This window comes from Podarcis filfolensis, assembly GCF_964270895.1.
Source record: "Podarcis filfolensis genome assembly, chromosome: Z".
In the NCBI taxonomy this organism is placed as follows: domain Eukaryota; kingdom Metazoa; phylum Chordata; class Lepidosauria; order Squamata; family Lacertidae; genus Podarcis; species Podarcis filfolensis.
In genome coordinates, this window is record NC_139617.1 from 17388001 (window position 1) to 17415705 (window position 27705).

Genomic DNA, 27705 nt, shown 5'->3' on the forward strand with positions numbered 1-27705 from the left:
TTGGAGAAGCATCTTCCATTTCTCTGATGTGCTGTCACCCCACATGGAAACTATGCAAGCAGCATTAACTCCACAGAAGTGGCTGCTGAGTTACTGTTCATCATTCAATACCTAAAGAAGCTAAGAGCTGGTAAACCAATTATTATTCCATCACCTTGACCCACACTGGGCACTTCCAGATTGTCACTATTTTCATATGGGATTCCATCAGATGTATTGACAAGTTCAGGTTGTTCAGTTAAACATAAACAGTGGTAAGGGAAAGGTATTTTACACATGGGCAGAGACACTGACGCTCACCCAGTGCACTTCATAGCTGAGCAGGGACCTCCCTGCTCCATCTGATTTCCATCTGATTTAACTGCATGGTTCACATCACATAGTAATTAGGCCAGAGCTTTCCAAACTTTTCATGTTGGTGACACATTTTTTTTAGACATGTATCATTTCGCGACACAGTAATTCAGTTTTACTAGCAAACCGGAGGTTGAACTAACCCTTTTCCACCCCCAGGAGGAGCACGGGGAGCATTCACGCAACATACCTACACACTGCAGCCGACACACTAACATGTCTCAACACAGTTTGGAAAGCTCTGAATTACGCTTACCAGGACTTTGCATATGGGCAGGCTCCCAGTGAGGAGCTCACCGCTGCTTTGCTGCTCCCTCATCCTTTTCGCTCTCACACTGTGCTATGCTAAGCCATGATTCAGTGTGTCTTTTTTTAGTGTGCTAAACTCTCTCCTCACTCACCATAAGCTAAGGCCAAGAACAAACCTTGGTTAATGAGGAGAGAGATTAACCATGAGACCCAGTTCAGAAGGCATGCTATGCTAAACCTTGGCTTAGCTCAGTGCAGCACGACAGAGAGAAAGGCCAGGAAGAAGCAAAGAGCCTATGAACTCTCCAGGAGCTTGCAGATTCACACAACCCCATCAAGCTAGGGTATGGCTCAACATGCAGTGTGACCCAGGCCAGTGTTGTGGAAGCATTCTTGTTTGTATGCTCCAAGGCTGATCTCCAGCACCAAAAGCACAGAGCAGCACTGCTTGAATCTAAGCAATGGGAACACCTGCTGCCTCTTGACAGGTATTCATTACTGCAACCACACCCCTGGGAGTTGGGCAGAATCCTATATTAAACAGGTGCCAGAACTGAGTCACACCCAAAGAGTCACACTCTTGGTTGCAAAGAGAACAGACACTCTTGACTCATTCTTGACTATTTCTGTGGAATTTACGAGCCAAGCCACTTGCAGCTGATCTAGGCCTATGTTTCAAGGTGCATTTTCATCATCAGCCAGAAGTCTGTGATAGCTTTTAGCTCACTTCTGGCACGCCCTCATTGAAAGAAACACACAGATTTGTAGAGGGATTGATATGTAGTTTGGGTTACAATTTAATGCATAAAGCAAGGATGGAGAACCTGTGGCTCTCCAGATGTGACTTGATGGCAGTTCCCATCATTCTTGACCATTGGCTATGCTGGCTGGAGATGGTAGAGGTTGGAGTCCCACAGCATCTGGAGAGCCACAGGTTCTCCAACCCTAACATAAAGCATCACACATCAGGGGAAGGGTCCAACTAGTGATTTGGCAGAAACTTTTCAGTCATCCGTGGCAGCTGCAACATATGCAACAGCTAACCAAATAGATCACCATTACTGACTGCATGCATATCCTTTGCAGAAAAACCCTTTCTATAATGACAATTCACGTGAAAAGCTGTTTTGCATTTCACAACCAACACATAGTTCACAGAAAGGGCAGGTGCGTTTGTTGCATTTATATCTTAGCTGTCTGAGCAGCTGACAGACCCACATGTGGGTCTTCAGATTTAGCGATAGCTATCTCACGATTGTTCCATGGCAGGTCAGAGGACAGAATGCTTTGCCAATACATATATTTATGTGTGTGTCTGTGTAATGTAAGTTGAGCAGTTAATGGACATAACAAGCAGGCATTGTGTACATTCACCATGCTTCATGGAAAATGTATACATAACCCTTCTGTGAAGAGGGAATTGTGCACATTTCGCAATCTATCTACATAATACTCAACAGGTCTTGGGGACTGTGCATATCTCAGCTGAATTTTACATGCATAACCACACAGTTTAATTCCCCTTAAAAAAGACATACATATAGGCAAAATACTTTAATAACCTGAGTGTCCGGGGGCAAGAATTCCAGACTAACCCTGTCCCTCATATGCTAGCTTTCTATGTGCAGTGAACTATTTTCATAGGAATACTATCAACCATCTGCCCTCCCACCTGAAGATGAAAGTGGTACAATCCAGAAAGAGCTTTATCAGCTGTCTGCAGGAAGAGAACATGCAGGCCATTTCAAGAGGCTTTTGTGCAGGGGATCTTACACACAGCTTGATTTTTAGCTACAATAATTTAAGATACAAGCACTGGAGAGAGCTGGCTAATAGTGTACCGTGTGCTTCAGAGGCTTCCTGTACACAATCCCTTCTTTTCTGAAGTGCTTAAACAGGAATAACATGAAGCCACAAGCACGCCTGTCTATTAGCTGAAACTTTGGGCTTGTCTACACTTCTGCTTCTACCATGCCTAAAAAGAAGGGCTCTTGGGGGTTCTGATAACCTTGGGGGAAAGCTAAATGGCCATTTACACTTGGCAGTGGAATATGACACCAAACTATTAGCAATTATAGTTTGCTGGGCATTCCTGTTTGAGCCAGGTTCAGTCAGACTTCCCCAAGTTGTTCCAACCAACTAAGCCAGTCTGTTTCTCCTTCTCAAGTACACAAAGTAAGATCTATGTGCTAGGCTGTGGGAGACGTGGTTGATAGAGGATTTGACTGAGAAGACCTAAGTTCAAATCACTTCTCAGTGGTAAAGCTTACTTACGGATAGCTTTGGGGACAAAGTGAGGCAATCCCAACCTCACTACCTTGACTGCAGGGGCAAGGGAATATAAACTTAGGGAGCTTCCAGGCTACAAGCTCCATCCAATGTTCTATGTCTGCTAGTGTAAGGCAAATTTTAATGTTAGACAAAGCCATTTCCCGTTCCTGGGGAGCTGACGTTGCAGACTGGGAGCAAGCCTGCCCCACGCACATGGGGCGGTATAGTTCTTGCACCATTGGGGAGTCCTCGGCAGCGTCATTCCTTGGCCATCCAATCCAGATGGTCCAGGGGCGTGGTGCAGGTTATTTAAACTGGCCGTGGCCGAAGACTCACCCCTTTTCTTCCTGCTTGCTCAGTTCTCTTGCCCTCCCTCCCTAAGGTTAGGCTCTTTATCTCTTGACCTTGCTATGGACCTCGGTTGGTCACCTGTCAAAGGGGCCTGGTAGGAATTTTTTCCACTTGGCAAATTGGCACTGGCCAATTGGTTTTTTGCCTACCTCGTAGCAAATTGTCACAACTTTGTAAGGTTTGATGGTTAGGCATTGGAGTGTTTGGTTGAAGGTGAATGGTGGTAGTGGCCATCATCTACCCCTCCTAATTCAAGGGTAATCTGTTATAGGAATCTGAGGGGCATGGTCTCTGTCCAAAGCCCCAGAGAGGGGGCTAGGGCCATAGCACAACCCCTAACGGTGACCCTGGGGGAGTTCCTAGTTGATGTGCATCAGCAGGGCTCCCCCTACTGGTGGTTAACCCTTCCAAGACTTCCTGCAGACGGGCAGGAGTCAGATATGGTCGTGTGGTTTCCAATGCCTAAGCCAATACCACTCACATTCTATAAGTTGTGGTCTTTTCCGCCCATTAACTCTAAATACTGTTTCATGTGTCTTTATTCCAACTTCCTGGGAGGGTTTGGGACCTTGCCACGCAACAGAGGGTTCCAATGCAACAGCTGCACCAGAGGAAACTCACTGTGCATTGCTAAAGATTGCACAATCTATTCTGCAAAGAAGTTACTAGCAACCCAATTGTGTATTCTCTGCAGCACCCTTATACTGGCACGAAACATCTCACCCTCGGAACAAGTACAGTAGGTTGCTAGTGGCGCTAACCTAGCGCTACATTGCATCCAACCCTTCTAGTTTATTAATTGTTCGTCCTGATTTGTTGGCAGGGAAATTCTGCAACCCTAGCTATTTAACAAGTAGTCATTCTGATTTGTTTGCAGGGAAGCTTAGCTGACGTTGTGTCAGTGCATTTTTCCATCTCTTCCCTTATTGCAAAAAAAAAAAGCCCCACCTTTTTGGGAAGAGGGTTTCCTGTGCAAAACCTCCCAATCAATTATAGTAGCACAACCTGAACTTGCTGGTATGCAATTGGAATCCCACCTGAAAGCAGCAACCGCCTGGGAGCAGGCCAAGAAAATATGGCTAACTCTCATCTCCCATCCTGAAAATGCCAAACATGGGTAAGTCTCATCTCCTGCCTTGATGCCTTCTCCTCCCTGCAGTCTGCAGTTGTCACATCTCAGCCCTCTTCATCTTTGTCCAAATGTCTGCTGCCAATATCCAGTCTGTTCACAGGGCAGGTGTCCGAGGGCAGCAATCCAGGGCCCCAATAAGCAGAATGAGCTGGAAGGCCTCCAAGCACAACTCCATCCTTTGGAGTAGGTGGAGCGATACACATTACCACCCAAAGCAGGAGTGGGGGAACCTCAGTGCGGGGCTGAATGTGGCCCTCCAAGCATCTCTAACTGGCTCTTAGAACTCTCCCCAGGCCACACCTCCTCACCAGCTCTGCTTCATGATCTTGAACTGTGACCATGCCCTCTCGCTTGACTGGATGGAGGACAGTGAACAGTGGTGTAGCTAGCTGCTCGGCGCACCCGTGGGCAGGACAAGCCAGGGCAGAGCACACTGCGCAGAACCTCCATGGAGTCTGCAAGCCCCACATGCTGTTTCAGGCAGCGCGGAGCCTGCAGGTGCCCGAGCCACCGTGTCACTCCCCAGGAGAGACGTGTGGCTCGGGTGCACTGCAGGCCAGGCCCTGCCGTCACCCCCCTCAGTGATGACACCTGGGGCGGTCCACACCCTGCCTTCCTACGCCACTGACAGTGAAGTATGGGCGAGTGTGCAGAAGGTGCTGGCTGTTATGTGGCTGCATTGTAACTCTACAAAGGTTAAGCATTGGATTGATGACTCCACCTACTTTTACTACTGGCACCACACACCAGTGGCAATGTGACTTCCAGGCTGCAAAAGATTCCTCACCCCTAGTTCAAAGAGAGGCTTCCCTGAGACCATTGAGCTCAGAGTCTAAAATTACCAAGCTGCATCACTGCAAAATCTCTCATCATTCTAGCCAAAGGATGCACATCCTTAAATCCCTATGGGGACATCCTGTCCAAATCCTGACCCCTTATCCCTTACCTTCCAAGCCTTTCACAATCTTGCACTCTCCCTGTTCACTTTTGTATCACATTACAACTCTGCCTAGGACCTTCACTCCTCTAGCTCCATCGGCCTTGGATATCAGACTTGCACAAATGAGTTGCCCCTTATGCCTGGAGCTGTCTCTCAGAACACTCCTAGGATGCCATCTCTCCTACTTCCTCCAGTTCCCTCTTTAAAGCCCACCTTTTCCATGAATCTTTTGGCACCATCTCCTTACCTGCCTTCCCCAACCCTGCCCAATATCCTTCTGCACCCCACCCTGCAACCCGGTGCCCTCCAGACATTTGGGACTACAATTCCCATCAGCTGCTGGCTGGGGCTGATGGGAGGTGTAGTTCAAAAACATCTGGAGAGCACCAGGTTGCGGAAGATGACCCTACTGTAAGTGAGCCTAAGAATGCTGGTTTGGTTTATCCAGGAATGGAGTCTCGGGTGACCCTGATGCTGTACATGTATTATGTTCCCGCAATGCAGGACGTTTAGGAGCTTGGAGGCATGAATTAGATTATGGATACTCCTGTCAAAATTCCCATGTAGTGTCCATATGAAATTTGTTGGGCATAATCCTTGATATTTGCAGGTGTTCATGCACTTTACAATTATAGTCCTGTAGCATGGAGATTAATGGCAAGAGAAAAGAAATTTGCAATACTTTACGGTCACCAAGAGACTTCTACTCTGAGCCTGGAAGGACAAACAGTGTCATATATTATGCAATAGTCTGGTGACCTTAACACCCTTGCTACATTTGAACATACATATATAAATATTTGCCGGGACGCGGGTGGCGCTGTGGGTAAAACCTCAGCGCCTAGGACTTGCCGATCGCATGGTCGGCGGTTTGAATCCCCGCGGCGGGGTGCGCTCCCATCGTTCGGTCCCAGCGCCTGCCAACCTAGCAGTTTGAAAGCACCTCTGGGTGCAAGTAGATAAATAGGGACCACTTACCAGCGGGAAGGTAAACGGCGTTCCGTGTGCTGCGCTGGCTCGCCAGTTGCAGCTCCGTCACACTGGCCACATGACCCAGAAGTGTCTTCAGACAGCGCCGGCTCCCGGCCTATAGAGTGAGATGAGCGCACAACCCTAGAGTCTGGCAAGACTGGCCCATACGGGCAGGGGTACCTTTACCTTTACCTATATAAATATTTAACAGGGTGGCAAACAGTTGTTGCTGTTTTCTGGAAACAAGTAACACATAAATGAGTACTAAACTTCTGTGGGATTCAACTGCATTTCGAGAGTGGCTTTTATGTCATGCAAAAGACCACATGAAATGCAAATATTAACAGGTCAGGAAGAATAATGTGCTGCCCTCTGATGGATGTATGTATGGGGTATTGTATTGTTAACGTGAGCTGGAAGGGCAGTAGAGGTTCTCTGGGTTTGTTTTTTCTTTCTCTCATCCTACTTTTTCTCTCCTTTCTTTCTTTAATACATTTGCATTTTTAAAAAATACTCTTGTAGCTGCTTTTAAATTTTAACAAACAAACAAGGTCATGATTAAGTATATCTTGGCTCTTAGATTTTATGAGCCTCAGGATAGGGACCTGTGGGTTCCCCCCCCCCCCCCATTCAGAATGACATGCAGTATATTGCTATAAATAATGAAATGGATGATAAAATTTGAGAGTGGGGAAAATATAGAATGAGTTTATCATTCTGGTTTGATTTTTCTAGTTTTGGAACAATATTCTGAGGCAGAATCAACAAGTTTTTCCAGAACTATTATATAACTCTACGAGCTGCAGTCTGAAAATAAGCAATAAACCTCACTCGGCTTATGATGAAATCGGAGTAGCCTTGATGCTGCAACTTCCACAGCAATATTTCAATGGGGACCTATAGCCAGCCCTGTATTGTTTTTTAAAAAACAAGTTGACGTGGAGACAATAGCTGTACCATCCCCTGTTTATCTGTTTGCTTTGTAACACAAAACCCACCCAATAAAAGCTATTTTTTAAAAAAAAAGTTCAAAGTCGAGACCCCATTTTAAAATTTTCATTTTGCTTCCAAGGTAGGCTAGTACTACATCCTGATTCAGGAAAATCAGGCTTGGGCGATGCAAAAAAAAGTCCTATAGGATTGCCATTATTGTTGTTATTTGGGGTTGCACAGTAGAAGCCAGTGGAATCAGTTAGATAGGTGGTTGCTGACCTTTTTAGTCCCATGGGTACATACTGTACATTTGGATTCTTGTGTGAATACTTTGGGCACGCAGACCCAGTAGAATCAAACTGAGCTTCCAAAAGCACATAGAGCTAAAAGAGGAAAGAGCATCACTTCTCACATTCCTCCTCCAGCTCTATGTGCTTTTCCAGGTGCGGTGTAGCAGCTGGGCAAGGACCCAGGAGACCACTGTTCAAATCCTCACTCACTGGTGAGTTTGGGCCAGTCACAGTCTCTTAGCCTAACCCACCGCATAGGGCTCTTGGAAAGATAAAACTGATGGGGAGAACCAGGCGTGAAACCCTGAGCTCACTATAGGAAAGGCAGGCTATAAATACAGAGGGGGGGGGGGAGAGAGAGAGAGAGTGGTTGAAAAATGGCTGGAGCAACTTCCCTGTAAGTAAAGGTTGCAATGTTTTGGGCATTGTAAATTTTGGAAAAAAGGGGGCAACATGATAGATATGTAGAAAACCATGCATAGCGTGGAGAAAAGAGGTGAGGAGAGACCTTTCTCTCTCTCTCTCATAATACTAGAATCCAGGATCATGAAATGACGCTGGAACAGTGACAGGTTCAGAGCAGACAAAAGGAAGTACTTCTTCATACAATAAATAGAAGTTTTACACGCCATACATCAAAAGCAACCCCTGCCCAAATAAAGGATCCTGGGAACTGTAGTTAAGGGTGCTGTGAATTGTAGCGCTGTGAGGGGAGGGGAAACTACAGTTGCCAGGTTGCTTTTGTGGGAGAGCGTGCTTTAAATTTATGGTGTGCATCCAGCCGTTGTTTTTACAAGAGGTACTAGCGATGGCCATCAACTTGCATGGCTTTAAAAGAGGGTTAGAAAATATTGTGGTGCAAAAGACCATCAGTGGCTGCTAGTTACAATGGCTGCCTATTACCTCCAGTATGAGAGGCAACATGACTCTGAATTGCAGCTGCTGTGGAGCAACAGTGGGAGAGGGCTCTTCCTCCCTCCCACCCCCTGTGTCCTGCTTTTTGCCTTCCCAGATGCTTCTGTTTGGCAGCTGTGGGAAAGAGGATGCTGGATTAGATAGGACTTTGGCCTCAACCAGTAAGGTGTTCCTTATGTTCTTATAGACCTCTGCTGGGCAAACCATATCAATTGTTAATATCATTGATTTAATGTCCTTTTGTTCTGTCTGGGGTGGGGTTCTTAAGGTCTGCTTCAGGCCCATTGGCAAAGCTTTCGTTTTGTAATGCTCCAGTTCACTTTGAAAGAGAAAGCCTGTTTCTGTAACCATAAGGAAACCATAGATGAACTTCACCAGGGATGTGGCAAGCCCAGCAGGCACCAGCCAAAAGGCAGGTTATCACTGTGATGGAAGCCCAGAGTATACAAATAACTTCAGTGAGAGTTGTCAGCTTCACTTACCAATCGTGCTCCCATGCCTTTAGCAGAAGCCAGATGCTAACTTAAGCATCTGAAGCTTTTTCATGTTAGTTTTCCTTTTTTCTGTTACTTTAACTCATAGCTGTCAACTTACAGATTTGAAAATAAGGGACCAGCAGCCTCGAAAATAAGGGATCAGAAGCCAAAACAAGGAATTTTTAGGGCACGGGTATTTTCAACTTCTGAGCCCCTCCGAGCCAAAGGCAGAAAGCCCAGCCAGCAGCCAAACGAAGCCTCAAGCGGTGGTTCCCACAGCGCAGCAACCCGGCAAAGGGGATGCAGCAAGGAAAACCACCGTCACCTCTCTGCTGGGAAGCGCTGAGCAAAGGTGAGTCCCCAGGCAATGTGGCTGATTTGATCAGCACAAGGCATGCAAGCTCCACCCCCCAGTCGTTCTTAGACTCCTTATTGGGTGAGCAACGCAGCCAAGCAACCCAGTTGGAGCCTCCTCCTCCCTGGCCGGCAGGGAGGGAGGGAGGGAAAGGAGCTGCTTCCTTTGAAACCTTGGAAATTCAAGGGGCATCATCAATAAGGGACAGCAGCGGGAAACGGCACTGGGATAAGGGAGTTTCCCACCAAATAAGGGACGGTTGACAGCTATGCTTTAACTCCCTTCTAAAATAAACTTCACCTACCTGCTTACTTTCTGCAGGGTGCACGGTTATTAAAGGTGGAAGAACAGAGCCTGTAGAAAGTTGGGCAACATGGCTGCATTTTTTAACGTTCCCTTACATGTCTTTGCCACCTGCTTAAAACTTTTTGGTTTAAACAAATCTACCTGGACATGTAATTTTATCATATATGGGGTTTTTTAATTTAAAAATCTGATTGTATCTATATTTTAGCAATTTTATTACATCTACTTTTATTGCTACTCTAAATGAATATTATTTAACGAAGATTTTATACGTTTTTGTAAACTGCATAGTGATTCGTTTTTAGATTAAGTGTTATACAAATCTTGTTAAAAAAAAATTAAAACAACAACAACCTCCCTGCAAACAGAAACCTAGCACTGCAGGTACAAAGCTGGGATAGAAGCCTTCTGTGCCATATGCCTTAATTTTCTATTGGCACTGTGTTTTTGTTTTGTTTGTTTGAATGAGGAATATGCATCCCATGCATTCTGAAGTGCAACTGCCCATCCTAGCATTTGCAATGCCTTATTCTGTTGCAAGTCTAGACCCTGTCTGAGTCAGGAGAGAGCAGTGAGAGAGAGAAAGGTTACAATCACACCATACATTTGAAGCACTATCATGTCACTGTCCAGCAATCCTGGATAATCATCAGAATCATAGTTTGTTAAGGGTTCTGGGAACTGCCATTCTGTGAGGTCAGCAATGTAAACAAATTGTGGCTGCCAGGACTCTGCAGGACTATTAAAATGGTATAAACGTAAAGGGACCCATGGTCCAGTTGCGGATGACTCTGGCGTTGCGGCGCTCATCTCGCTTTATTGGCCGAGGGAGCCGGCATACAGCTTCTGGGTCATGTGGCCAGCATGACTAAGCCACTTCTGGCGAACCAGAGCAGCGCACGGAAACACCGTTTACCTTCCTGCCGGAGAGGTACCTATTTATCTACTTCCACTTTGACGTGCTTTTGAAATGCTAGGTTGGCAGGAGCTGGGACCGAGCAATGGGAGCTCACTCTGTCACGGGGATTCGAACAGCCGACCTTCTGATCAGCAAGCCCTAGGCTCTGTGGTTTAGACCACAGCACCACCCGCGTCCCCACGACCCTCCTCCCAAACCCTTTATAGTTTGCACCAGACAAGCAAACTGGCTCCTAGCTGAAAACAAAGCCCACCCGTGCCCTTTAAGTCCCCTCCCATTCTGCACAGTAAAGACCTGCAATGCTCTGCTCCACCTTTTACCTCTGCTGGTGGGGACCTCCTGCTCCACAACGCTGACATAGAGCTGCAACGTGAGCTGCGGGGTAGAACCTAGGAAGGCCTGGATGACAGCCATGCGCTTGAAAGCGTTGCGGTGGGTGACCAGCCTGCGCACCAGGTGACCCACTTCCTGCTCCAGCTCAATCTCAGCGTCCTTGTAGATCTGCTTCTTGCGAGTGATGGTGACGTAGGGCTCTTCCTCCTTCCCCAACCTGCAGAACATCACTATGGCCTCTAAGCACCTGCATGAGAGAAAGAGTCAGGATCAGTATAGAAGCCACCAGCCCTTCTCTTAAGGTCTTCACAAGGGAGAAGCAAACAGATATACTCATGAATATTCATGTGTTGTTTTGGGAGTGGGGGGAGGGTAAAAGTCTGACGGGTGAGCTAGTATTTTGAGCTAGGGTTTCAGCCATAGGACTTTAGGGTTGCAAAGGATATTGGAATACTCTTAGTCCAGCCTTCTTCAGCCTTGAGTCCGCAGGTGTAGTTGGACAATTCCCACCATCATCCCAAACCATTGGCTAAGGTGGTTGGGGATGATGTAGTCCCAAAACACCTGGAGACCCAAAGCTGAAGAACTCTAATATAGTCTAACACCATCATTCTCAACCAAAGCCAGGTGTAAAATAGTGATGTGGAGGGAAAGGGAGAAGAGCAACACTTGGTGTAGTGGCTAGAGGGTTGAACTAGTGCCCGGAAGCCCAGGTTTCAAATTCCCACTCAGGCATTAAAGCTCAATGCATGACCTTGTACAGTCACCATTTCTCAATCTAACCTACCTTGCAGGGAGAGGGAATGAACCATCTACACTGCTCAGAGCTCCCAGGAGGAAATGTGAAATGTAAATATAATAAAATAATATTTCATACTAATAATAATACCTCTGGATACGTTTTAGCCCAAGAAATAGGTTATCGTACCAGATCTGAACTCAATGTCTTTTTACACACAAAGGTCCACTATTTTTCAGCCTGATTTAGAATAGTTAAAAAATGATTTTTTTTGTTGTTGTTGCCACTGCTGCTGCTGCTGCATGATTTGGAGTCAGATCTATAGCAAATCACCCAAAGGTCTGCAAATAGAGCTTTGTCTCCTTTCTGCCTCCACTGGGGTTGCCTATTTCCTTCCGGTTCATTATCTGTTGCTGCAGAAGTAGTAGTAACTATAACAAGAAACTGCCGATCTCAAACGTTCGCTACGAGCAGGTGATAAACATCCAGCTTCCGAACGCGTCCGCCGCTCAGGACTTTCCCACAGTTTTAAAAGCAGCACACCCACAACTGTCTCCCAAGGCAAAATATGAGACTGAGAGCACACACCCTCTTCGAATGATCCAGCAAGACATTTTGATGGGGACAAAGCAGCGCTTCTCCTCCAGAATGACTCACCACGACTAGAGCGACATGCTTTCAGCTCCACCAACCTGACAGTGTTTTGTTTTTTGGCTTTTTGACCGCTTATTTTTTTTTAAAGCAGACAACTTCTTCTTTTTAAATATTTTTTTATAAGAGCAGACAACTTTTAATGCACTGAGGTCCAGCAGTGCCAATTAAAAGAAGAGAAAGAGAGGCTAGGCCTTTCAGGTAGCTACGGGGACGGTGGTGGCGTGTGTCTTGAGGAAGCCATGCGGTCATTCCTTTAGGCAAAGACCCCCCCTTTCTCCAACTCAGACTCATATGAACATGGGAAGCTGCCTTATTCTGAATCAGAATAAGCCATCTAGCCTTTGGCCATCTAGCCCAGTATTAGCTGTGTGGACAGGAAGTGGCTCTCTAGGGATTCAAAACAGGGTCTGTTTTGATCCTATTCAACCTGGGGCGCTTTGTATGCAAAGCAGGTGCGGTACGTCTGACCAATGCTGCATATACACCATAAAGTACATTTATAGCACATGGCTTCCCCAAAAGAATCCTGGGAACTGTAGTCACCCCACAGAACTACAATTCCCAGCACCCTTAGCAAACTACATTTCCCAGGATTCTTTGAGGGAAAAGCCATGTGCTTTAAATGTATGGTGTCCACACAGCCCCAGACATAGATCCTGTGTTTTTCATGGCTACACAGCAGCCAGAATATCAACTGGTAAAGCTTTCCCCATCCCTGTGCTACCATACACAGGATTCTCAGATGTAGGAAGCAGCCTTATATACAGAGTTAAACCTTTGATCTGTCTACCTCAGCAGTGTTTACGCCAACTGGCAGCAGCTTTTCTGAGTTTCAAACAGGAAACTCAAGTCTTTCCCAGCTTCTAGCTGGAGATGCAGGGGACAGAACCTGGAAACTTCTGCATAACTCAAAGGTTACAGGGACTTGGGATGAGACCAGGAAAGTACAGACATAACCTGTGTTCAGCAATTGCAGAACATAACCTCATAGGGCATTCCAAGTGAATAGATCCTGGGAATTATTACTCAGATGCAAGTATGCATCGGATTTTGATATGTGTCTGTCAGTGTTTTTGTAGGCTAGAGCCTACATCAGATACATGAGGTGTGTCCTTAGCTGGAAGATATTCGTCAATATGTTTATTTTGTATACATCTCAGCTTTGCATAGAAACATTTGAGACTGTACCCCTTGCCTTTCACCGACTTTCTGACTTCGCTGTTTACCATTTTATTCCTTTATGTGTGTCTGTCTGTGTATCCACTTCACACATCTGATGAAGTGAACTCTTGTTCATGGAAGTCTATGTCACAGCCCTCTCAACTTCCCTGTGTTTCTCATGATCATGCCACTGCTGCTCATGGGACGAGCATGCAACTCTTCCCCACAATCTAAGATTTAGTGCAACACGGCAGCTTGTTAATCAAAGTGACAGGTAATGAGGTATAAATGGGAGCATTAGAAATGGATGCAATAAACCCTCATGTCTGAACACAGCCTAAATTTGGGAAAAACCTTTTTTGGGACCAACCAATTTGTCAGAAAAATGTGGCAATCCTTCAAGTTAGAAGCCGGAAATGACAAACCAGGTATTAATTTGGGGAGGAGCAGCCATGGCTTCTTCACCTCAGAACCATAGGTGTGTGACTTCATACCTGTAACACCTGAGAGGGACTCACGTCAGCCTGCAATCACCATCTTGGAACCAAGTCTATAATTTGGCCTCATGGCTACCACATCCAGCCTAATTTCTGCACTGTTTTGGTTTTCCTTCATTCCTACCTCCCACTGCCACCCTCTCTGCTTTGTATAATACCTCACCTGATGGGAGAATTCAAAAAGTTGCCACATTTTTGTGGCATTTTGGTTGGTTCTAATAAAAGTTGTGACCCAGCTTTTGGATTTAATTTTTCCCCCTTATGGACCAACCTTGGCTACATTTGCCTTTTATGTCACAAAATAAGTGTTAAAGTCTTTAAGGTGCCACGAGACTTTTTGTTATTTTGGGGAATCCGGGAGCCTCTCGTCATCTCACACGAATGATCCAGCCCCAACTCATGCTAAATTTGCATCCCTCTGTCTTTGCCCACTCCTCCCAAGGCCCCATAAACTGCCTTGTACATTATGCTTTCAAAGCTCCGTTCAACCTGGAATGAAAGGGAGGCGAAGTCCGCAAACAGAAAACTTAAAGAATGGCTCTTTGACGAGTTCCATATGCTAAGAATAGTACTGACGGCAGCTTCACTCCATTCCCTCACCAGTGAGAGAGGGAGGGGGAAGACTGAAATTGAAGGGTACAGCACAGGGCAAATAAATGAGGGCTAAATAAAGCACAGGGTAAAAGCAGGCAGAGAAGAGGACCTTCCCGGCTTGGCCAGTCAGAGGAATGCTGGCCAACAGGGCTGGCAGGACGGAGAGGGAGAACCCTAATGATTTTGTGCTTCAGGCTTAAGCTGGAGAAAGAAGAAGCATTTGGCATGAAGAAGCTGGCTTGCTTAAATGACCCATTAGTTGCAGCAAATCACAATCCTGGAGTCAGGCACAGGAACGTGCTAACTTTAAGGGAAACAGCAAGTAAACACTGCTAAAGTACACCTGGCCATGTGGAAGAAAGGAAACACACAACACTGGGGCTTGCCTGGTCTTGTTCCAACCTGTGCATGTTCCACTAAACCATAAACAACATCACTGGCTTCAAGTTAGTTCTCCAGCCCAATTCAAAGTTTGAATTCTAAAATCCCAAATGATCTGGAGCCAGCATACCTACAGATCCGCTCCTTTCTCTTACGTACTGTATATTAAGGCTGCAATATTACACACTTTTACCTGGGAGCAAGTCCCATTGAACTCAGTGGGGCTTTCTTCAGAATAGACGTGCATAGGATTGTTTGATAACTTAAGGTGTGGGTTTTTTGTGTGGAGGCTCTGCTCCATGGGCTCTCACCACCCAAAGTACAGTAGATGGGTACATGGGACTCCTCGTCAGGTCCACTGCAACTGTGGGACTTCCTTCCCTGCTGGCTTTCAGGTCGCCACCCAAGGCAGTTCTCTTCCAAGGAGCTTTCAGAGTGTCCTGGCCATTTTAATTTGTAAGGAGTGCCATGCTTTTGCTGCTTTGGTTGGCTAATAATAATAGATGATGATCTGATAGTTGCATCATTTAATTGCAGCCAATTCATTGTAGTGATTAGGAGTGTGCAGACTAGGACCAGGGTTCAAATCACCCACTCAGCCGTGAAATTCGCTGGGTGAAGTTGGGCCAGTCACTATCTCTCTGTCTTATCAACCTCACAGGGTTGTTGAGAGGATAAAATGGAGTTCAGGAGAATTATATACACTGCCTTGAGCGCCTTGGAGTGCGGCAAGTAACAAAACAAAAGTATTTTGTTAAGCTGCCTTAGGGATTATAAAGCTGGTAGATGGCAGGCTACAAAGCAGCGTTCCCCAACCTGGTGCCCTCCAAACGTTTTGGACTACAACTCCCATCAACCTCCAACCCTTGCTGGCAGCAGCATGATTGCAGTTGCAGCCCAAAATGTCAGGAGGGCATCAGCGTGACAAAAGCAGATATAAATGTTTTTAATTAATAACATAAAGCCTTGCGTCTTGAGCAAGGAAAACCACATCTGTCTATAACAATGAATGTAAAATTTATGCATGTTATTTCTCTTCTGCACTGTGTTCCACAACAACCACGTTCACAGCAGCCTCCAAAGTTTGTGGGGGGTGGGGTTCCAATGTGAAGAGCATTCCAAAAAGAGCTCCCCACCCACTTCCCTTCCTGCACTCAAAGAGGTGAAAGAAGAGCAAAGCAGAGACTGGGGGTGGGGAGTGGAGAATGAAACATCTGGACAAGCAGAGGCAGGGTTAAGAATTACAGCCTTTGCTGACACCCACCCCCCTGTTTGACTCATGGGATCAAACCAGTTTCCTTGCTCTGCTGCCTAAAGGAGGCAGCCAACGACCTTTCACCTTGGAAAGCAAGCGGATTGCAAACAGCAAATTCCCATCGTTACAGAGCGCATATGATTCTCTGAAGGCAGCTGGGATGTGCTCGCAAGGCAAAAAGAAAGTATCATACTTTAAACCAGGGTTTCCCAAAACTGGCTCTCCCCTGTTGCTGGACTACAACTCCCATCATCCCTAGCTAGCAGGAACAGTGATCAGGGATGGTGGGAACTGTAGTCCAGAAACAGCTGGAGACCCAAGTTTGGCGAACCCTGCTTTAAACAGTCAGGCTTTCTGCAAAGAATCCTGGGTACTGTAGTTTGTTAGGGGTGCTAAGAGTTGTTAGGAGACCCCTATTTGTTATGTACTGAAGTTCTCACCCTGGGCCAGCAGGGGGATACTGTAGATAGTTATGCAAATGGAGGATCGAAAGTGACGTTCAGTGATTGGATAGTTTTAGAAAGTTGCTACAGTTACGTTGTTCTGGAGCTCTATATAAGCAGGCTGACTGAGCTCTTCAGTTCTGTTCTGTTCTGGCCTTTGAATAAACAAGAGCTGTTTAAGGAATCGCTGTGTCATCTGATATGTTCGCCCACAACTTAACACTATTCCCCTCAAAGAACTTCAATTCCCAGTTTAACAGTAAATCCCTCTTCTCCGTGAATTGTTGCTCTGTGAGGGGAGCAGGGGTCTCCTAACAACTCCCATCTCCCTTAAGAAACTAATGTGAAGCAGCTTTTAAAAACTCTGGAGTTCTTCTCCCTTCACTTCTGGGGTCCCACCTGAAAACATTTGGACAAGACCCTTTGGATGTCATTCAAGTAGCAGGCTGCTCACCTTTTACCTGCTCCTGCACTGCCACCCAATTTACCCATCAGTCCAACTTGCATCTCACTCTCTGGCCCCTCCACTACACCTGTGTCTGAAGTCCTACAGTAGTATAAATGATGGAGGGTCAAAGTAGACATGATGATACATTTGTGAGGGTGGTAGTTCAATGGGGACCATCATAGCTCAGGGACAGAGCACCTGCTTTGCATACGGATGGTTCCAGGTTCAATTCCCAGCATCTCCAGGTAGGGCTAGGAAAAGCTCCTCATCTGAAACCCTAACAGCCACTGCCAGCCAGTGTACACAATACCAAGGCAGATGGTCCAATAGTCTGACTTTGTATAAGGCAGCTTCCTATGTGATTGGATCTCCTGCTGTTTTGTTTCTTAACTTGGGAGACATTCATGGAGGGAGGTCTAATTGGATCAGGACAGCAGCACTGTGGGAACAAGAACTTTTCTCCCCACAGTGGGACTAAAAATATCTTTGGATAATAAATTCTGCTTGTGAAAATGGCATGTGGAGTGCGGGGATTAAATTGCCTCCTTCCAGCACTGCTGCCCCATTCAGTCCCACTGCCCCCATCGCATGCAGGCTAGGTTTTGCTTGTTTGCGTTGGGCAATCTGGCCCCATGTGCACCATGTGTCAATTGCACCAAGGTGTGGGACAACCAAGGGCTGTGCATGCTTTATGCTTCAAAAACCACAGCCCCAAAGTGCAGCATCTTCTGCAAGTCAATGAATCCTGCAGCTTTCCAGTTTCATAGCGAACTTGGTGTTTTAGCCCTTGCAAAGACAGGATTGGAAGTGGGAGCGGGGGGGTTCCTGTTCATTCAGGATGGGGAACCTTTGTCAGAGCAAGAGCTGTATTCCCTTGCAGACAGTCTTCTGGCAGGCTGCTTGCTAGTGGTGGGCAGGGTCAGAGGATGGAACAACAGGTGTGACAGGTGTGGTTCTTACATTTCTATAGTGGTCTACATTATAGCTGCAAAAAAATTAAAAGGTTCCTACACACAAACACCACACACTCCACTTGTGTCACCCTCCCGGAAAGTAAAAGGCATTGTTAACAAGGGCACATTCCAGCCAAGCAAAAGCACAGCACCATGAATGGGAATGTGGCCTGGAGAAGGAGCGTGGCCTAGTGAGAGTCTCGAGGGCCAGTTAGATATGTCTAGAGGGCCGTATTTGGCCCCCCAGACCTGAAGTTCCCCATTCCTATGCAATGATGCTAGGAGCGCTGAATGGCACTTTCAAATGGACAGATGAGTTTTTAGTATTCTGAATGGCACTTGGCCAGAGCTACCATCAGTGGCAGACTTTGGGCTCTCAAATTTCAGCACTGCCCTGTGTGATGCTAAAATTGGGGTGCTCTCTGCGTTCCGTTCTACAGCATTGCTGTGATGTCCCGTGGAGCACAACAGCCTATGTGGCTGAACGGGTTGCACTACCCTAAAACTCCCTCTGAGGCAAGAATTGTGTGGTGGGGTAGGAGAGATGAAATAATGCCAATATATTTCACACCTGGCTGCCAATTTGCTCCTTTGGTTTCTGATAGTACATGGGTAAAAGAGTCTCAAAAGTTCAGGGCACAAATTTTCATGGCCCTCTAGCAGCTATGGTGGCTCATTTACCAGAAGGAATGTATTTAGCATTAACTCTGGAAGTATATACTTGATTCTGACCAAACTCAGCTTCCTGATGTATATTTTGCTCTGGGACACTTAGTTTAGTCAGAATCATGTATACATTCCCATAGTTAACGCTAAATACAGTACATTACTTCTGGTAAATAAGCCAACCTAGTCACTAGAGGGCTCTAAAGTTTTGTGTTCCGGGCTTTTTAGACTCGTCTACCCAAGTACTATTTGAAACCAAAGGGGCACATTGGCTGCCAGATGTGAATTTTCTTCCAGCTCTCCTGCCCCACTACTGAGTGGCAAAGGTCCAGGGCCCCACTCAGCAAAATGAGCAGGAGCAGAACCTTAAGAAGCATAACAGGGTGCTGTATCATTTATGGAAGATGTTACCGTATTTATGCGAAACTAATGCACCATCGAATCTAATGCACAACTCAATTTTCAAAACCTTGAAACCAAAAAAGTATTTGCTGGCGCCATCAAATCTAACGCGCACCCTAATGCACACCATAATTTGGCCAAAAAAGGTGTGCATTACATTCAATTAAATATGGTATTGCCTGTTTTCAGGACACACAGACACAGTAGCTTGCCACTGCCTTTTGCTTTCTTCTTTCTAAGGTAAAGGTAAAGGGACCCCTGACCATTAGGTCCAGTCGTGACCGACTCTGGGGTTGTGGCGCTCATCTCGCTTTATTGGCCGAGGGAGCCGGCGTACAGCTTCTGGGTCATGTGGCCAGCATGACTAAGCCACTTCTGGCGAACCAGAGCAGCGCACAGAAACACCGTTTACCTTCCCAGCGGAGTAGTACCTATTTATCTACTTGCACTTTGACATGCTTTTGAACTGCTAGGTTGGCAGGAGCAGGGACCGAGCAACGGGAGCTCACCCCGTCGCGGGGATTTGAACCACTGACCTTCTGATCAGCAAGCCCTAGGCTCTGTGGTTTAACCCACAGCACCACCCGTGTCCCCTTTTTTCTTTCTAAGTTCCGAGTTTATGACTGCAGTTCTACACAAAGAACCCTCCAGCTCCCTGCTGGGTAAAACTCCCTGCTGAGTAAAGTTGAGGGGGGTGGGCAGGGGGAGGGAGTTAGGAAGCTGCCATACGGAGGCAGGCAATTGACCCTTCTAGCTCAGTAATGTCTGCACTGACAGGCAGTGTCTCTCCAGGGTTTCAAGCAGAAAGTATTTCCCCAGCCCTCCCTGGAGATGCCAGGGACTGAACCTGGAACCTTCTGCATGCAAATCAGATGCTCTACCACTGAGCTACTAAAGTCCTTCCCTAGCCACTGCTTCATCTAGCTTAGTACTATCTACAGCAGGAGTATCTCCGGGAGTTCAGGCAGGAGGAATTCCCAATGCTACCTGGAGATCCTGGGGATCGAACCTGGGACCCCCCTGTTTGTGAGGCAGATGCTCCACCCCTGAGCTATATGGCACCTTCTCCAAACAAAGTTGCTAGCACGGCTCACCTGATGAGAGGACCCAGCAACACAAGATGCATGAAAAGGATAAAGGGCTGGTCACTAGTCAGGTCCCGGTTCACAAAGATGAGGGTAAGTTGGTCCATGACGGCAGGTATCAGCATCAAGAGGAGAGTCAGGGAGAGCCAGAAGACATCATTGGAGCAGCTGTAGGCATAGCTCACGACACAGGCAGAAGAAATCTCTGCACAGTAGAGGAGGGTGATAAATGCAATCCCTATGGGCGGGTTCACCTTGGTCACAGTCTGGGATGCGACTCTGCGCACTACGTGGCGGGGTTGGTACCCTGCCACCCTGGGAAGGACCTGGTCTGACCATTCCCCACTGGAAATGTTACACACAGTGTCCATCCTGGGGCCCACTGACCCTCCAGTCCAGAGCTGATCTCCCCCAATGGAGGCTTTGGGACCCTAAAGAGGAGGCGACCAGTAATTTTGACCCAAGTTCCTTTTTACAGACAACAGTCTCTTTCCACCAGCAGGTAGTCTGTCTCTGCAAACAAACCAGCACATGCACCACTCTGCACAGTTTCTCTTTTTTCAGACTCTAGCCTACAATATGGAGTGAAGAGCTGGCGATTAAGGGGTCCAGCTCCAGCAGCGTTCTTTCCCCTTTACACCCACACCCATTTGCGGAAGGGAAGAGAAGCGCAAAACTGAGACCCCAGCAACCGAGTTTCTACGGCAACCGGGGCGCGTCTTCAGAGGCTGTTCTTCCAAAACGCCAGAAAACTTAGTATGGCTCTTTCCCAGAGACAATACCGGGAAGCCAAGCGCAAAGGCGACCCTAGACAGATCCAAAAATCAGCGAGTCAGATGACTCGGAGGAAGAAAGGAGGCTTCGATGAGGTCAAGAACATTCACACGAAGAAACCCAGGCTTGATCCCGGTGGCTTCTCCGGCATCGATCCTGCAGAGGGACTTCGTGTTTCAGCCTCCAAAGAAGTCCTGAGTCCCTCGCGACCGATCCAAGGCGAAGAGGGTCCTCCCAGAAACAGCCACTTTTTATTTCCTTCGCTCCAAAAGCCACGTGGGAGTTCCAGCACCCTCTGGCTCTAAAGCGCAGCGAAACCCGAAGTCCCTCGCTTTTTAACTGAGGGAGGCGTGTCTCCCTTCTCCGCTGAGAAGAAGACGGCGGCGTCCGCAGTCACTCTCACTCCGCCAGAGCGCGCTGTCGCCGTCGGGGGTCTTCGGGCCAGCTCAGCTCCGCTGAAGGGGAAAAGAGAAAACGACAAGAAGTCAGCAGCGGAGGGCGGGGGCGAGAAGCAGCCCAGATGGCACGACGAAGGACGTCGGGCTGGAGGCGTCGGCGATCGCTTCCTTCCAGCTGTCTTGCTAGCGACCGATCCGTGCGCTCCGCGAAGCGCACGAATTGGCAGAGCAAGCAGAGGGAAAGGCTGGCCAGAAAGAGCCCCTTTGCGCAGCCCGATTGGGAGCCAGACGTGAGATCTCTCCCCTTCTCCGTCTCGCCCCCTGCGCACTCGCTCGCCCTGTCTGTTTGGTCTTATCTTGGAAAACAGGTGTGTCTGCACTCGCTGTTGGCGGCAACGCTGGGTCCTAGTGCACGTCTGCTACAGGGCAGAGTTCCATTCCTTAAGACGCCGCCATCTGCAACTCCTCGCTTGATCAGCAGTAGGGTTGTAACTTAACCAGCGGCCGCCGTTACAGGAGGTCCTGACCTGTGCCTTTAATTGCTGCAGGCAGAAATTCAACAGATGTGGCTATCCCAGCATAGGCATGAGATGGAGAAGTTTCACCTGTTGAATTTCTAACTGCTACACTGCTGCTAAAGGAGATGGGGGGAGTGCCTTTCAGCCTCTAGCTTGTGCACCTATGAACATTATCAGTACTGAAGTGGGAGAGTAAAGCAGAAGAGAGCCAGGAGGCCTGCTGCATCAGATCAAGACTAGGCTGAAACTTTTCATGTCACAATTTAATCTTGCTGTAGATTGTAGGGAGGGGAAATGAATTTCTTAACCTGATGCAAATGGCCTGATTTGTTTTCCCATGCCTGCAATTCCTGCAAGCTCTTTTTCAATGAAGCCACCTTCTGCGCGCACGCTGTAATCTGGGTGTGCAATGGATGTCTGAAATGTACACACCTCAGCTTAGCCATGGCCTACATATTCAAACTGGGTGGAAGGGTTGAGAGAAAAGGCATCTCAAGAAACTGAAGAACACAGGTGGATTGTGGCTAAACACATGTGTGACTTCAAACGCCAGAGCACATTGGAACTGGAGTAAACAGTAATTGGGTGCACAGCCTGAGAGTCATAGCATCTTTTTTCCTGTTTTGCACCCAATAATAAAACCTCTCCCAGTGTTATTCCATAGCAACTGGTTGTTGTTGTTGCCACCATCATTTTAATTACATTTGCATCCCACCTTTCCTCCAAAAAGTTCAAGGTGGTGTACATGTGTCTTTCCTCCATTTACTCTTCCCATCAGACCCTACAATCAACCAGTGGGCATCATTGCTGAGTGTTGATTTCAACCCACGTGCAGGTTTTGCAGTGGCCCGCAAAGCCCACTTTCTGCCCAACCATGTCTTTACCTGCCTAACATCTGATGTCACACTGGATATCAGGTGTAGGGGCAGGTGCATGTAGCTTAGCCAGAACAATCTCGCAGGCCAAATGAGGATGCCTGGCATCTGCCCAACTGATCATCAACACTTGCAAAATGCTGTTTCTTTGCTTCCAAACTGCATCATGGGTCACCTGGAATCACTGCGACATCATGTGAGTGACAAGTGGGCAGGGCTCACTTGTCAAAAACATGACCCATGGAGGAAGTAAGGACCTGGTGTGCTCAATGGATCCAGGTCCCCACCCCTAATTGACCCCTCTAACCTCTATACCACACTTACAGCTTGGTTAAGTTAGTTTTTTATAGGACTGGGATAAATTGTGTTCGTTGAGCCCGTATTTTATACAGTCTGTATATGATGTTTGTTTGATAATGTGTGGTGTGCTATGCCTAATAAAGGATTTTGAGACAAGTTAGTTTTTTTCACAGCTATTCCCCCCCCACACACACAACTGTTCACATCAGCACAGCTTCGTTAGTATCAGCTTCATTTCTGTACACTCTAGGAGAGGTTAATGGGGTGAGGATATATGTGCCCTATGCAAAGCTGTTCACACCTTGACTAGAGATGACTTCAGAACTTAGGGACTCCAATGGGTGTGAAGCTGGTTTGAGAAACAACACATCAAACAGTTGTATTTTCTAACAAAATACAAGATACACATGCCTTTTGGATAACATCAGGTGATCACTGATGTTTCTCAGCCCTCAGAAACACAAAGTAAACAGGAATGTGGACATGGCCTAATTAAGAAGCATATCACCACCAGGATGGTAACCAGCCATCACGACTAGAAGTTGTTGACTGCCACGTCCTCCATCAAAGTTGGTGTCTGCCGCAGAGCTACGTTTTCCCGAGTGGTTTAAGAATCAGCCTCTTTTCCCAGTGAACTCTGGGAATTGTAGTTAATAGGGAGTCTTCTTACAACTTTCAGTACCCTTAACAAGCTACACTTCCCAGGATTGGGGGGGGGGGGTTGGAGCCATGACTGCATATGGTCGTATGGTAGTCTTTTAAATGTAGAATGTGGATGGACCTACTTAACCTCTAAAGAAACATGCTTACTGTTGGAATTGGGGGGAGATGTTTTCACCTTTTTTTCAAGAAGAAGAAAAGAAGTCTGCAAAGTGGTTGTGTAAATCTGGCCATGATGTTGTGAAACAGGAAATCATCTGTCTCAGTGCTGTTTCCATTTGCTGAACTGAGGCTGAGAAAGCGCTGTGTATGAAAGGGCATGCTGCAGAAATCCACACACCCAGTGCTCTCATGATGACCCAACTGCATAACCCTTGCACTTCTTAACCATCATGTGGCTGGGCTGATGCTCCAGGCCCAAGTATGTCTCTGTCACCAGGCGCCAAAGTGTCTTCTGTGGCTAGGAGTACTTTACCAGTTGCACTGGCTCCCAGTGGAGTATAGGGTCAGGTTCAAGGTGCTGGTCTTGACCTTTAAAGCCCTTTGTGGCTTAGGGCCCTCGTATTTACGGGACCGCCTCTCCTGGTATGCCCCGCAGAGGACCTTAAGGTCCATGAATAACCATAGTTTAGAGGTCCCGGGCCCTAAGGAAGTCAGACTATCCTCCACCAGGGCCAGGGCCTTTTCAGTGATGGCTCTGACCTGGTTGAATGATCTGTCCTATGAGACTAGGGCCCTTCAGGATTTAACCTCCTTCCGTCGGGCCTGTAAGACAGAGCTATTCCGCCTGACCTTTTATTTTATTTCCCTTCTCTTCCTTCCCCCTCCCCTTTTATGAAGATTTCCTGCTCTGAGATCCCACAGCTAATTCTCCCCTGGCCTCCTCGCTGGCCCAAGTAGGACCAATTTAGCCAGCTAGCCCTGGGGATTATTCTAATGCTTATTTCCCTTAAATTGATTTCTGAATTTTGAATTTTATTGTTATTCATATTTTTATACTGTATTTTATGCTGCTTTTACAATTAAGTGTTTTAAATTTGTTGTTAGCCGCCCTGCGCCCGGTTTTTGAACTGGGAAGGGTGGGGTATAAATAAAAAATTATTATTATTATTATTATTATTATTATTATTATTATTATTATTACCATCTTCATATAGGTTGCAACTATGACTCCTCCTGGTCTGGGATACCCTGATCACTGTAGTCCATGCACTGGTCAAGTCTGGGTTGCTGTATGTTTTTCTATGTGGGGCTGCTCTTGGATTTGCCTTGGAAGCTCCAGCTGGTGCAGAATGTGGTGGCCAGACAGCTGACAGCTTCTGGCGGAGATCATGTAACACCATTGTTCCAACAGCTGCATTGGCTGACTATCTACTACTGAGCCAGATTCAGGGTTCTTGTATCAATTTGCAGAGCCCTGAACAACAACTTAGGTCAAGGGTATCTCAGGGATTGCCTGAACTCTCATATCTCAGCTCGATCCTGGGACCATCTGAAGGAGCATTGCTAGCTTGTTCCCCAAGTTGGTGAGATCTTAAGAGACTGGAGAACTGGGCCCAAACCAACAAAATGAATTTCAATAGGCTCTACACTTAGGCAGGAAAAACCAGCTTCACAAATACAGGATGGGGGATACCTGGATTGCCAACAGTATGTGTGAAAAGGTTCTAGGGCAGCGGTTCTCAACCTGTGGGTCCCCAGATGTTGTTGGACTACAACTCCCATAATCCCTGGCCTTGCTAGCTAGGGGTGATGGGAGTTGTAGTTCAACAACATCTGGGACCCACAGGTTGAGAAAGGCTGTTCTAGGGGGTACTAGTAGACAACAACGTGAATCAACAGTGTGACACAGCAGCAAAAAAAGCTGCATCAACAGAAGTACAGTCATACCTCGGATTACAGACACTTCAGGTTGCATTTTTTCGGGTTACAGACGTGCCAAAGCCGGGAAGTACCGAGACGGGTTACTTCCGGGTTTCAGCGGTTGCACATGCTCAGAAGCACTAAATTGTGCTTTGCGCATGCACAGAAGCGCCGAATCGCTACCCGCGCGTGCGCAGATGCAGCACGGTGGGTTGTGAATGCTGTGGGTTGCGAACGTGCCTCCCGCATGGATCATGTTCGCAACCCAAGCGTCCACTGTATAGTGTCCAGATCAAGGGAAGTAATATTAATGCCCAATTCTTCCTTGATCAGACCATACCTGAAATACTGTGTCCAGTTATGGAATTTGTGCAGAGGAAGGTGACAAAGGGTCTGGAAACCAGTACTTAAGAGGAACGTTTGAGGGAACTGGGTATCATATTGAGCAAAGAGTTGAATGCAGGCCCATAGCCGGTCATTTTTTACTGAGGGAGCCTTCTTGTGGGGTGGTATAGATAGGGGATATGAACAAGTCAATATAGAACAGCCAAAACCTCTATACATCTGAACAGATTTAGGTAAATATTAATAAAATACATCTACTGGAGTAAATAAATAAATAAATAAAATTGTAGAGTTGGAAAGCCCCCCAGGGGTCATCTAGTCCAGCCCCCTGCAATGCAGGAATCACAACTAAAGAATGCCTGACACATTACCATCCAGCCTCTGCATTAAAAGCTCCGTAAAAGGAGTCTCCACCAGCTTCCAAAGGAGTCTGTTCCACTGTTCAACAGCTCTTACTGCCCAAAAGTTACTCTTGGTGTTCAGTTGAAATTTCCATTCTTATAATTTGAATCCTTATTCAGAAAAGTTGTCTCATAGCTAAATTTTGCATGGTGGTTCCTCAGATCAAGGAAACGGTTTTTTGTCTATGTCTGGATACATTTGGAAACTATTCTGAATCAAGACAGTGAACTAAACCTTTCAAAGCTGTATTGATTTTAACCAAATTTAAGATGTTGTAAGCAAATTTTGCATGATAGTCCCTGAGAAGAAGGAGCAGGTTTTGTCTGTGCTTGGATACAATTGGAAACCTTTCAAAACTGCACTAATTTTTAATCACTGATTTCAAAACTGAAATGCTTTTCTTTTTTCTTTTTGCTCCAAGATCTGACAATTTCTGAGCGGTTGTCATGGTTTGCACCAGAAATTCTTGCATCACACTAATTGAACACACTCACATGCGCACAACCTGTGACTCCTGGCTGAGAATTCAAAGCTACCAACCTGGAGGAGGTAGCTGAGTCAAGGTTTGATGCCGAAGTAACATAGTGCTCAAGTTGCATAATGCATAAAGTCGGCAGCTTTTCAATTTAGAAAAAAAGGGCAAGTAAGAGGAGACAGGACTGAGATGTATAAAATTAAACATGTCATGGGGCAAGTGGATGGAGAAAAGTCCCGCCCCCCGCCCCCGCCCATAATACTAGACCTTGGGACTTGTATTTAAGCTGCAGGCTTAAATATTTCAAGACAGACAAAAGAAATTACTTCTTCAAATAGTGCATAGTTAAACAGTGGATTAGACAAATAACGTGCTTGCTAAGAGTTTCGCAGACCTGATCAGGGGAGCTTTAAACTGGATCTTGAGGGAGAGGGAGACAACTTTACAGGTGGCAGAAGAACACCTGGTCCTGGGGATAATCGCTTCATAGATGCACAGGAAACTGAGGTGGTGCTCCAGAAACTTGCTAAAGAGCAAGAAACTACAAGAAGGAAGCAGCTGGAGGGAACTACTCATGATCTCAGTTGCCTCTACACAAATGACTATACAGTGGTACCTCAGGTTAAGAGTTTAATTCGTTCTGGAGGTCTGTTCTTAACCTGAAACTGTTCTTAACCTGAGGTACCACTTTAGCTAATGGGGCCTCCCACTGCCACTGCGTCGCCGCCACATGATTTCTGTTCTCATCCTGAAGCAAAGTTCTTAACCCGAGGTACTATTTCTGGGTTAGCAGAGTCTGTAACCTGAAGCGTCTGTAACCTGAAGCATCTGCAACCCGAGGTACCACTGTACTCTACAGAGTATAGGAAACAAGCAATATGAATTGGAACTTTTAATAAAGGATGGCAAGTATGACCTGGTAGGCATTACTGAAACCTGGTGGGATGACTGGAATGTAGGAATTGAGGGGTATAACCTGTTCAAAAGAAATAGACCAAACTGAAAGGGAGGAACAGCAGCA

At 46.6% G+C, this 27705-nt stretch overlaps 1 protein-coding gene across 1 annotated transcript in view; it reads right to left on the reverse strand.

The window, feature by feature from the left end:
- Positions 1 to 27705, reverse strand: part of XKRX (XK related X-linked) — a 40388-nt gene that overhangs the window by 2913 nt on the left and 9770 nt on the right. The window contains exons 2-3 of the mRNA XM_083596025.1: positions 20084 to 21303; positions 10784 to 11043 (exon numbers count right to left, since the gene is read on the reverse strand). Coding sequence (XP_083452151.1) covers positions 10784 to 11043; positions 20084 to 20445 — 622 coding nt within the window. The 5' untranslated portion in view covers positions 20446 to 21303. The remainder of the gene's footprint in view (positions 1 to 10783; positions 11044 to 20083; positions 21304 to 27705) is intronic.